At 38.4% G+C, this 12,385-nt stretch overlaps 2 protein-coding genes across 6 annotated transcripts in view; one reads left to right on the top strand and one right to left on the bottom strand.

Annotated features, from left to right (window-relative positions):
• ARSK (arylsulfatase family member K) overlaps positions 1–9,217 on the bottom strand; it is a 51,672-nt gene extending 42,455 nt beyond the window's left edge. Inside the window, exons 1-2 of one of the 2 annotated variants that reach the window (XM_001503703.7) lie at positions 8,875–9,217; positions 983–1,112 (exon numbers count right to left, since the gene is read on the bottom strand). In XM_001503703.7, the coding sequence (XP_001503753.2) occupies positions 983–1,112; positions 8,875–9,012 (268 nt within the window). In that variant the 5' untranslated portion in view covers positions 9,013–9,217. The remainder of the gene's footprint in view (positions 1–982; positions 1,113–8,874) is intronic. The other variant, XM_005599553.4, reaches the window with a different exon arrangement.
• SKIC3 (SKI3 subunit of superkiller complex) overlaps positions 9,215–12,385 on the top strand; it is a 76,907-nt gene continuing 73,736 nt past the window's right edge. The window contains exons 1-2 of one of the 4 annotated variants that reach the window (XM_070233301.1): positions 9,248–9,341; positions 9,859–9,963. The gene's annotated coding sequence lies outside the window, so the exon portion shown is untranslated. Of the gene's footprint in view, positions 9,383–9,858; positions 9,964–12,385 lie in introns of all 4 variants that reach the window. The other 3 variants (XM_070233302.1, XM_001918332.6, XM_005599554.4) reach the window with 3 other exon arrangements.

The raw sequence follows: 12,385 nt of genomic DNA on the forward strand, positions 1-12,385 counted from the left end.
GTTAGCACAGGGCCAGTCTTCCTCACCAAAAAGAGGAGGATTGGCAGCAGTTAGCTCAGGGCTAATCTTCCTCAAAAAAAAAAAAAAAGAATATAAAATTAACAAAACTGTTTTTTAATATGCTTTGTCCTTCATCATTGAAATACCATTTATAACATATTAGGTTTCCTTTAATCATTGGTGACTATATAGTTGAGAGAGCTGCAAATGGAGGTGAAAGAATCTATGAACTCAAATCACAGAGAATATCATGTCAGGAACTTGCAGACAAAAACAAATCGTTGAGTCCTGTTTATGAGTTCTGAAGCGAACAATCATAAATTAGAAAGACAGAAGAAAAGGAAAGAACTCTGTCAGAGAAGAGACAGAAATTACAAAAATGGCAGTTTCCTCCTATTTCTCAATTATTCATGGCTTAATGTCAGTGATATTATGCCATTAAAACTATGCCTATTTGTTAAATTACTATAATAAAAGTGAACAATCAGATTTGATATAAAGTGAAATGAGACTGAAGAGAAAGAGATAAAGTATGTAATCTGAAATAATATGGAAAAATTCGGGTCATCCTGATGTATGAGAAGTCCTAACTGCTTTGTGGTATCCTCTGAAGTCCCCTCCCAACTCTCTGTACTACTGCTGAAAAATTTTCCTTGGAAACAGAACTATTCTAGGAAATAGGGGTATTACCTCTTTTGCTTGGATAGTCAAAAGATTCTTAGTCGCCAGTCATAAGGAAGGGAAACAGTAGCACATGAACTAAACACCATCTTAGAGGACAAAAATTCCTACTTTTGAAAAATAGAAATTCTAGTAACTCCAATACCCAATGCATACCTTAGAACACACACTTACATTAAAACTTTTTATTATTAGGTGCCAAATCTGACTTACAATCCTACTTTTGGGTATACTCTTTTAAATTGTGGAAATATTTTCAGTTGTGGCCACGTTCTTCCATTAATATTAAGCGTTCTCATACCTGCGCGCGATGGGCAACAGATTGGAGAGTTTGTGTAGGCATTCAGAAAGGAAGTGCCATGTGCTTTCATGAAGTCGATAAAAGGAAGTTTCACTACCTGACTTCCTGGATAAAATGTTAGCCTTCCATCCTGGAATAAAGAAATTTAATTAACACTGATTGTATCACAAAAGAAGAAAATTATTTCCTCTAATTTTAACCATAAAATTCACAAGTAGCAAAGGACTTCAATATGTTCCTGAGAATCTTCAAAAGATAAAATCAAGCACAGAGAGTGTTATCAGCACTGGCTCATAATACAGGGAATTCAACTCAGTGTTACACTTGAGTTCATTTGAATACAGTAAATAAATTATAGGGCCCCCTGGAAAGTTCTTTTGGGGGATGATGGACTGACTGAACAAATATTTACTGAGTATTTACTATGTGCCAGGCACTGTGAAAGATCTGGAGATACAATGGGGAATAAAATAGAGTCCATGGCCCCATGAAGCTTATGGTCTAGCGGGGAAGGCAAAAAGTACACTGGTAAATAAACCATGACTAATTACAAATTGTGATATGTGTTTTGAAAGGAACTTGAGATACAGAATAACAAAGGAGACCTACTTCAGATAGAGTGAACAGGAAACGTTTCTCTGGGAAGTATAAGACATAAAGAATGAGAAGGAGCTAGATATTCAAATAATTTAAGGGTCATGTAAAGTTAGAGATAAGTGGAGATAGGAACTAGGCAGCTACATAAATGAGCCTGAAGATTAGAAGAGGTATTTGGGTTGGAGATACACATTTTGGAATTGAATTGGGAATTGAACTCTCCTTGGTAAAGAGCAAAGACAAATAAAAATATTCTAGTCCTGGAGTTATATCTATTACATGTTTTCAATATAATTATAAATAAAGTACAGTTTAAAAAATGAGCCAATCCAAAATACAGGATATACATAAACTCTTGAGATGTCTGAGGTTTCCAAATGGATATTTAAAGTAGGCTGTTGGGTACAGACAGGAATCTGGAGCTCAGAGAAGTCTATCCTGGTGAAATAAACTTGGGAGTCTTTAGCATACTCATGGTATTGAAACCTGTGAGGTTGAATTAAATCTTTTAGGGAGAGAGTGAAAAAGAGAAGAAAGAAAGGAACCCACTGGAAGCCCTGAGGAGTCCTAAAAGGCAGCATAGGAAACTGAGAAAGAATGGCCAGTGAGGGAGGAAGAAATCAGAAGACTGAGTCCCATGAAAGCCGAGAGAAGACAGTGTGTCAAGAAGGAGGTAAAGTCAGCTGTGTTCAGAGAGTACTTAAAATAAGGCCAGAAAATGCACACTGGAACGACAGCGGAGTGACAGTTGTAATCTAGACAAGAGCATTTTCAATGGAGTGGTAGGGATGGTCAGCTAAACTAGAAAATTGAAAAGGGAATAGAAGGTAAGACAGCAGGTGAAAAAAATTCTTCTAAGAAGTTATTTTGCAAAGGGACAGAAAAATGGGATAGATGTTAGAGACTGGAGTGTTAGCGGGAGAAGACTGTGGGATTAAAGTCAGGTTTTTTTTTTTTTTTAAGAGCCTGCTTTTATGCCAAAATAACCACTTCTGGCGGGAATAACCATTGAATGCCCAGCAAATAACTACTGATTCCTCAATGATGAGCTGGGAAGCTCAAGGCAAAAGTGCATAGTCTCACCTCATAAGAATTTCTTTAGACCCATAAATTCAAATTCTCAGAAACTTGTCCTCACAAATCCCAGATGCCTACATGTCTTATTCTTAGAATCTTTTGGATATGGAAGATAATAACCATTTGTGGCCACTGCTTGGAGTCTAGACCACCCAGCCACCCAGGCTTATCTGGTTGGATGGATGGAGCAGGAGTTCATGGCAGAAGCACTGTGATGCTATACAATTCAAGTCCTGCAGGCTAGGTTCAAATTGGTCTCACTACCACTGCAAATGGCTACTGCAGCATAACAATAACTCATGCATCAGATTAAAATCCATGTTAGTGATTTCTTAACTCATTTCTATGATTAGTACAAGGACTTCATCTAGATTGAAAGCAAGAATCTTTAATGTGCAGTACAGCAGGGATGGCAAGAGGGAGGAGGGGATAACTGCCCCATTTGGGGAAGTTTCTAATGTGGAACGTGTGAAAGGTGGTCTATGTCAAGATTACCGCTTGAGATATCAGGCACTCGATAAATATTTAGTGAATGAAATGAAATGACTCTTCAATCCAGAGCTGTTCAGTTTACAAAAGAAAAATTTGATATGTTCCAAATTCAACAGTGTACTTTTGCACAGCTTAATAAACCTGGATTAAGTACTTCAATGGCAAGGTTTCTATTTGGTTAGGTTCTTAGGAAATATTTAAATTATGATACACATATTCTCAATGTCAAAAGCACACCAATAATACTCTAAATGAGGATCAAAATCATATTAGAGAAAATATTAAATATTTTCTGGAAGTTTTGGTTTTTAACTTCATGCAGTTTTTACACACCAGCAAATAACTTTAAAAATAGGCTACAACTGGTACCATTGATAATGGTATCAATGGGAGATGGTCTATATAATAATTCTGAACTGAAATGGATCTTAACACGGGTAGCTGATGAAAAAGAGAGAAAGTAAGTTTTCCCTAGTATGGTAATGTGGATTACAATGGATAGTCAGTCATAGGTCAAAGTACAGTTCCATCAAACTTAGTTGGGAGAGAAAATCTTGCAGAATTTTCAGGATAACTTCTATAACTTACTAATAGCCCATTTTCAATTTTCTTAAGGCCATTCCTATGGTTCAAACAAATTAAGTACACTAATACTGGGCATTTGAAAAGGAAAAAGAGGCCCATTAATTGGCTGGCTGCATAAAAGTGACAAACAATACCAACTGCCTTAATTTCTACATTCTGCTATCATTCTTGACTCTCATGAGTCCAGGCATTTTTCCCCTTGGGATGGATGAGTCTTTTGGTAGATATGATTTTGTGATTTGGATTGCTTCTTCAAGAACCATAATTGGTACTCAGTTCCTCAACATTCTGGGCCAGGGAAAACCAGTGAAGATTAGATGTCAAGGCATCATTTTAATGAAAGAACATAAGAGTAACTTTAACTGTCTGCTCTGTTATCACAAGACTATTTATAGCATTCTTTTCAGATCTGTCCATCAGACTGAATGAGATTCTCACTACACTCTGGTATACATCCCTGTCCCCACCTTCCACTCCTGAAACTTCACCAAAACTAAAACCATTGCAGGTGCGGGGGTGGGAGGAGGGAGGTGAAAGAGGATGCTTATGTCCTTTAAGACCCAGACAGAAGTGCTTATTTTCTCTCTTTTTAAAAAACGAGTTTATTAAGATACAATTCAAATACTATACTACTCACTCATTCAATTTGTGCAATTCAGTGGTTTTCAGTATATTCAGAGAGTTGTACAACCATCAGCACAATCGATTTTAGAATATTCTCATCATCCCCAAAAGAAAGCCTGCACTCCTTAGCCATCACCCTCGAATCCTCCCAGTCCCCCACATCCTAGGCAACTGCTAATCTGTCTGTCTCTACCTTCTGTCTCTATAGATTTGATTTCTCTGGACATTTCTTATAAATAGAATCGTACAATATGTGGTCCTTTGTGACTAGCTTTATTTCATTTAGCATAATGACTTCTAGGTTCATCTATATTGCAGCATGTATGAATATTGCACTTACTTTTTATTGTTGAATCATATTACTAAATTTTATTTATCTATTTATCAGTTGATGGATAGGTATTTGGGGTTGTTTCCACTTTCTGGCAGTATTATAACACTGTTATGAATATTCATATACAAGTTTTTGTGTAGACATATATTTTCATTTCTCTTGGATATATACCTAGAAGTGAAATTGCTGGATCATATGGTAACTCATATTAAAACATTCCATGAATTGCTAAACTTTTCCAAAGTGGCTGCACAATTTTACATTCCCACCAGTAGTGTATGAGGGTTGCAATTCCCCCATATCTTTGCCAACTCTAGCTACTGTGTCTTTTTGATTCTAACCGTCTTAGTGGGTGTGAATTTGTGTCTTATTGTGGTTTTGATTTGCATCTCCCTAATGATTAGCGATGTTGAGTATCTTTTCATGTGCTTATTGGCCATTTGTTTATCTTCTTTGGAGAACTGTCTATTTAGAGCTTTTGCTCATTTTTTAACTGCCTAATTGAAGGTCACAAAGATTGCAGCTATGTTTTATTCTAAGAGTTTTATAGTTTCAGCTTTTATGTTTGAATCATTGATTCATTTTGAGTTAATTTTTGAAAATGGTGTGAAGCAGAGTCCAACTTCATTCTTCTTTTTTTTTTAAGGAAGCTTAGCCCTGAGCAAACTACTGTCAATCTTCCTCTTCTTTTTTTTGCTGAGGAAGACTGGCCCTGAGCTAACATCCATGCCCATTTTCCTCTGCTTTATACATGGGACGTCTACCACAGCATGGCTTTTGCCAAGCGGTGCTATGTCTGCACCCGGGATCTGAACCGGCGAACCCCAGGCCGCCAAGAAGCAGAACATGCGAACTTAACCACTGCGCCACCAGGCTGGCCCCCAACTTCATTCTTCTGCATGTGGATATTCAGTTTTCCCAGCACTATTTGTTGAAAAGACTATTCTTTCCCTATTAAATGGTCTTGGCACCCTTGTTGAAAACCAATTAACTATAAACGTGAGAGTTTATTTCTGTACTTTCAATTCTATTCCACTGATCAATATGTCTGTCTATCCTTATATCAGTAACACACTATCTTGATTATTGCAGTTTGTACTAAGTTTTGAAATTAGAAAGTGTAAGTCCTCCAACTTTATTCTTTTACAAGATTGCCTTGGCTATTCTGGGCCCGTTGAATTTCCATATGAATTTTAGGATGGGTTTTTTCTGTTTCCGAAAAAATGTCGTAGAGATTTTTATAGAGATTGCATTGAATCTGTACATCAATTTGGTGATTTTTACTATATTAACAATATTAAATCTTCTGATCCATAAACATAGGATGTCTTTCCATTTATTTAGGTGTTCTTCAATTTCTTTCTACAGTGTTTTGTAGTTTTCAGAGTATAAGAATTGCACTTCTTTGGTTAGATTTATTTCTAAGTATTTCATTCTTTTTGATGCTATTTTAAATAGAATTGTGTTAATTTTATATTCAGTTTGTTCATCAATTAAGTGTATAGAAATACAATTAACTTTTATATTTTGATCTTATAGCCTACAGCCTTGCTAAACTAACTTATTAGTTCTGATAGTTTTGCAGAGGATTCCCTAGTATTTTCTATATACAAGATTATGTTATCTACAAATAGAGATCCTTTTACTTCTTTCTTTCCAATCTGGACGCCTCTTATTTCATTTTCTTATCTAATTCTCTGGCTAGAACCTCCAGCATAATGATGAATAGACATAGTGAGAACAGATATCCTTGTCTTGTTCCTGATCTTTGGGAGAAAATTTTCAGTCATTTACAGTTAAGTATATTATTAGCTGTGGCTTTTTTGCAGATGCCCTTTATCAGATTGAGGAAATGCTCTTCTATTTCTAGTTGGTGGAGTGCTTTTATCACGAAGCTTGTTGAATTTTGTCAAATGCTCTTTCTCCATCTATTGATACGTTAACGTAGTTTTTACCCTTTATTCAATTAACATGGTGTATTACATTAACTGATTTTCAGATATTAAACCCACCCTTACAGCCTAGGGCTAAATCCTACTTGGTCATAGTGTATAATCGTTTTTATATATTTCTGAATTTGATTTGCTAGTATTTTGTTCAGGATCTCTACTTCTATATTCATAAGGGATACTGGTCTGCACACAATATTTATGTATTTCTATACACAAAAATATATGAATTTATGCATTCATACTATACTAAAAAAAGCCAAATACAGTAGTCCCCCAGTGATCTGCAGGGAATATGTTTCAAGACCCCCAATGGATTCCTGAAACCACGTACAGTACTGAACCCTATATATACTATGTTTTTTCCTGTACATACATACATACCTATGATAAAGTTTAATTTATAAATTAGGCACAGGAAGACATTAACAACAATAACTAATAATAAAATAGAGCAATTATAACAACCTACTGTAATAAAAGTTACTGTAGCTCTTAGCAACCTCAGCATATGATTTCTCTTCTTTCCTTATTACATGGAGAACTTTCACCTTTTTACTTAAAGCAAGCACTTTATAGCTTCTCTTTGGCATATCCGAATTGCCAGCATCACACTCTTGTGCTTTGTAGCCATTATTAAGTAAAATATGGGTTACTTGAACACAAGCACTGCGATACCCCAGTAGTTTATCTGGTAACAGACTGCTACTAAGTAACTAACAGGTGGGTAGCATATACAGCTCATATACGCTGGACAAAGGGATGATTCATGTCCCAGGCAGGGGAGGGGGATGCCAGAAATTTCATCATGCTACTCAGAACTGCAAACAATTTAAAACTTAATGAATTGTTTATTTCTGGAATTTTCCATTTAATATTTTCGGACTGTGGTTGTCCATGGGTAACCGAAACCACAGAAAGCAAAACCCTGGTAAGGGGGGACTACTGTATTCCAGTCATCTTTGGAAGTTTCCAGGATGTTGTGATGCACCACCCAGATTCTCTTTTAGGAATGAAAGATTGTCTCTGCTGAAAAGAGTTGCTTTGCCCAAGATCATGCCTCATTCTGGGAGCAGCCCACAACTAATGGCCATCCAACATGAGGGTACAAAGGCCTGGTCCCCTCACCCCACCTGGAAACAGTTCGAAGCATCATACTAGTTTAAGAACTACCCATAAGCTCAGCGGAGGCCTGCAATGAGACAGCAACAAAATTCAGCTTCTCTCTCTGCACAAGCCTGCTGCTTTCCTTTCCCTTTGATCCCAAAAGCACTCCCCAATAAACTTCTCTCATGTTACTCTCCAATATTGCCTGTTCTCTAAATTTAGATACTCATACAGATTAGTTTAAGTAATATTCTCAACAAATCCTATGGGCATATTCGGATTACCTAACTTTAATCATCATGGGTTAATCTACGAGAAAGGCAACACATGATAGTGATTAAAAGCACTCTGGTGCCAGACATGCCTACCACCAACAATCTATGTGACCACAGTAACACCTATTGATAACAAACTATTATAACTAGTAACCAAACACTTGCCCAAGCAGTAGTTTTTAAATCCTGGATAGTACTCAAAGTATCACGTAATGTTGTTCCATATTCTTTTGGTTAATGGCTTGGGAAAGTTCCAAATACTGTTCAAGTTTGGGATTAAACACCACCACCACCACACACAATTTCTGTGGAATATGGTGGAACGGATCAAATTACATCAACTAACGCATTTAAATCAGCGCTAACAGGACTATCAGATACCTGGGTAATAAAAATAACGTTAATTTTCTTCACTTCTCGCCCAAACATTAATTCCCGCAAACTTGAGGTGAACTGGGAAATGACCGCTGGAAAGCCAACAACGCTTTTATGGAGAAGCAGAATGTTATTTTTCTCTCCAACAGAATCACACAGGGGTATGGATTTAAATTTCATTAGTAGTGGTAGAATAATTCAGTGGGTCAAGGCCAGCAATAAAAAAAAAGAGATTTGCAAAGACGCCATCGGAATGCATGTTATTCACTATTGTTTTATATGTATTACCTGCACATCTAGACGGTGTACGTGTGTGTATACAGGGCCTCAAGATAAAATGCATTTCTTACTTTGCATTGGGGTGAATCATGTTTGAAAGGCTCAGACTCTGCTCCCCAAACCTGCAGCACAGGAAAGGCTGCGCGCCGGTCGCGGGTCCGAAGCGCGGCGCCCCCTCCCCTTCCTCTCGGTACTTACGAAGGAGTCGCTCACAACCAGCACCACGTTAGGCGCATCGGGCCAAGCGTGAGCTGCTCCCCGCCTCTGCCCACCTGCCCCTGGAGCTGGGACCGCCAGCGCCGAGGCTGCCATCACCAACACCCACAGCAGCAGCATCGTGGGGAGAGGTTCTGACTGCCCGGCAGCTAGGCGTTGGGCCCGCCTCTTTCCTCCAGGAACTCCCTACAGGGAAGGGGCGGACGGAGATCGCCAAGTTCGCAGTTTGGTTTCTTCATAGCACTTCACCCGCAGAACTACAACTCCCATCAGGCTTGGAGGGCGCACATGCGCAAAGGAGGAGTCCCCTGCCTCAGCTCACGATAAGACCTTTTGATCAAATACCGAGAGAACTAAAACCCGAGCCACTGCCAGTCACGTAAGGAGGCCTGGGAAATGCGCATGCGCTCTGACTCCAGCCTTGGCGTTTGTAGGAGCATCTGTCCGAGGTGGGTTCGTGTTGCTGTCGCTTTTGCAGAAGTTGGAGCCGGTAGGCAGTTGAAATGGTACTGAGAGAGAGAAAGGATCAGGGGCCGAGGCTGCTTGTTTTTTCCGAGCAAGCGTGGCTGAGGTTAGGCGAGACCGTGAACTGGGCGATGATGAGGTGGCGGCGCGTCTGTCACTTAAGTTGGATCGGGAGGTTTTTTGTGGGCCCTCTGGCTGGACCGCCTCACGTGCGATGTGGCTAGTGTGGAGTCCCTCGAATAACTTCCCCCAAGGGAATTCCTAGCCTGCCTCATTTTCCCCCCTTTGCCCGTGCAGTAAGGAGATATTGTGCTCCGGTGGGGTGAGGAGCGGGGCCTAGTATGTCAAGTTTCAGGTTCTAGGCCGGGAGAAGCTTGGGTGTGCCTTGCCTTCGGGGTGCAAAGGAGAGAAACCGAACAGGCTCTCGGAGGAAGAAATGTTGGGCCGTGTGACGTGTTCGGTTAATTGACGTAGGTTCAGAATACCATTGTTTTGCTGCAGAAAAATCGCTGATCCCTCTTGACTGTTGAACTTCTTTGGAGAAGTCTGGAAGAAGCAGATTTCTATGCTAGAGCCAAATTCCTGATTTCCTTATCATAGTTTCAGGTACATAACTTGCGCATTACACTAGTCATTTTAATATTTTGACAGGAAAAGGAGTTGCAGTACTTAACATAAAATCAACTCAATACTAATATCTGACAGTGTTTTTTGCATAAAATAATTGTAATGAGGGACAGACCTTATTGGTTTAATATTCACATAGCATTTATTATGTGCTGAGCATTATACTAAGCATTTATCAAGTACCTACTGTGTGCCAAATACGTGGAATATTTTCGGTCCTTCTCGCTTTCACCATTTTGTAGATAGAAAAACTGAGGCTTGAATAGGTTAAATGATTTGCCCAAGGTTACACAGGGAGCCAGTGTGAGTAGAACTTGAATTTGGATAGTTTGTGCCCTGACTTACTGCAATACTCTGTCTCTAGTTCATTCCAAAATTTCATGACATTCTGTTGAGCTTAACCTCTATTAGTGAAGCAGAATTGTTAATCGGGAAGCATGCTTAAGATCTGTGGGAGCATACAAATATGTAAACAGTAGTCCCTGTCCACAGGGAACTTACACTCTAGGGAAACAAAAGTGAAATAATAATACAGCATGGAAGGTAATACAGGTAGGCTCCCTCATGAACGGGTTATGTTTCAGAATTTTGTTTTGAATTAATTTGGAATGTAGAACACATTTTACCATAGAAACAATGTTGGCTGACATTTAGATTCATAAAAAATACACTTAACTTTATCTGTGACATAGTACTAATTCTGTGAACTGTATTTACTCTCTCTGACCTTGTTTTCACAGGGCATGTATTTTGAATTCCTGGTCAGGATGACAGAAACACATCTTTTTTTCCTTCTCTCTCCCCTTGACAGTGTCAGTGGGAGCAGATGCTGCAGTGGGTTGGAGCACGGTGGATATTTTAGGGCCCCAGACACTTAGCGCTGGAAGAGTCTAAGAGGCTTCTAGTTCTCCTTATCTGACACTCAATTTGTCCTATGATGTACCTGCCAAGTGGATTGTCCAGTCTGCTTTTTCATCTCCAGTGATGGGAATCATATATTTCCGTTCAGCAGTTAATTCCATATTTGTACAGGTCTAATTATTAAAAGTTCTTGTTTGAGCTGAAGTCAGTCTCTTCTTTTAACCATTCATTGGTCCATTTCTCTTCACTTTTACATGAATAATCTCTCCCTTTCAACAACCCTTCTCACCTCCCTCTTTACCAGTGTTTTTTCCCCTGGTCTTGCTCAGTTCTTTCAGCTAGTTATCATATAATTTCAGGTTTCTTCATTATTTTGATTACTCTTTTCTGGACATTAAGCATTTTTGCTAATCAGTAACTTATCCTATCAGAAAAGGTACTTTTGAGATGTATTTGTGCATCTCCATCTGTGTACATGTGTGTATATTTGTTTTGCAGTGAGGGTAGGGGCTCCATTACATGTATAAGTCATCAGGGAAAGAGTTGTACGTTAGTGATTGCTTGCTTAGTGAAATACTTAACTCTGTGGTTCAGAAAAGTCTTCAATTGAAAGTCTTGGTCTAGGTTTTGCTTTGTATAGTTCTTTTACTGTCCAAAATACCAACAACACTATATTCTGCCTTAAGAAAAGGATGCTAAGGAGCTTCCAGTCTGTTTGTGGAAGACATAACACATGCATACCTGTATGCATGATAACAATAACAGTATAAATATAAATAACAAACTTAATAACAGTATAAAAGGTATCAAAAAGTACAGTTAATTGCCAAACAAAAACCAAAAAGCAGAATATCCAAAATTGTATTTTGGAGAATGTTAACGTGTTTCAAAATGTTAATTGATGTTCATTGAAATAAATGTTCCATAGTCAAATATGTTTCAGAGTTGCTGGGTTGAACTATCTTTGAGTCTTTACTATAGGACTTCTCAGAGCCTTTGAAATGCTAATATACATTGTGACTTTAAAAGGGTGATACATGTAATGTTCAGTATTCACAAAATTACTCGGCCATATATTAACACCTTTAAGCATGTTAATATTCCTTGGAATACATTTTTGGAAATGTTGGTATAGATAGTAAGTGTTATAAGTTCAGACTAGTGTGTGATTTGTCTGAGAAGGCTTTATGCTTGACGCTCGAATTTGACCTTCAATTACTTGTGGCATTTGAGTGGACAGAAGTAAGAGTGGACAGGCTGAGGGGAGAAGTAAAGATGTAGATGTAGAAAGTGCTGGGGGAGGGTGAAAAAAGTAATGTGAGTTAATGTTAAAAAGGAAATTCTTCCCTTCTCACTTTAGCAAATTGAGAATTACTGCCTTCTAGTAGTGGGGAAACTAAAAGCTGAATGTTTTTGGTAGGCTTTTGAAAGCTGGAAGATCATAGTATTCAATAAGTGTTAGATATATGTAAGCAAGTCTGAAGATATATTACCTTTATTTAGGGATTTTTGACCTGAGAGACAGGAAACCTTTATATAG

This window comes from Equus caballus, chromosome 14 (assembly GCF_041296265.1).
Source record: "Equus caballus isolate H_3958 breed thoroughbred chromosome 14, TB-T2T, whole genome shotgun sequence".
NCBI classification, from domain to species: Eukaryota; Metazoa; Chordata; class Mammalia; order Perissodactyla; family Equidae; genus Equus; species Equus caballus.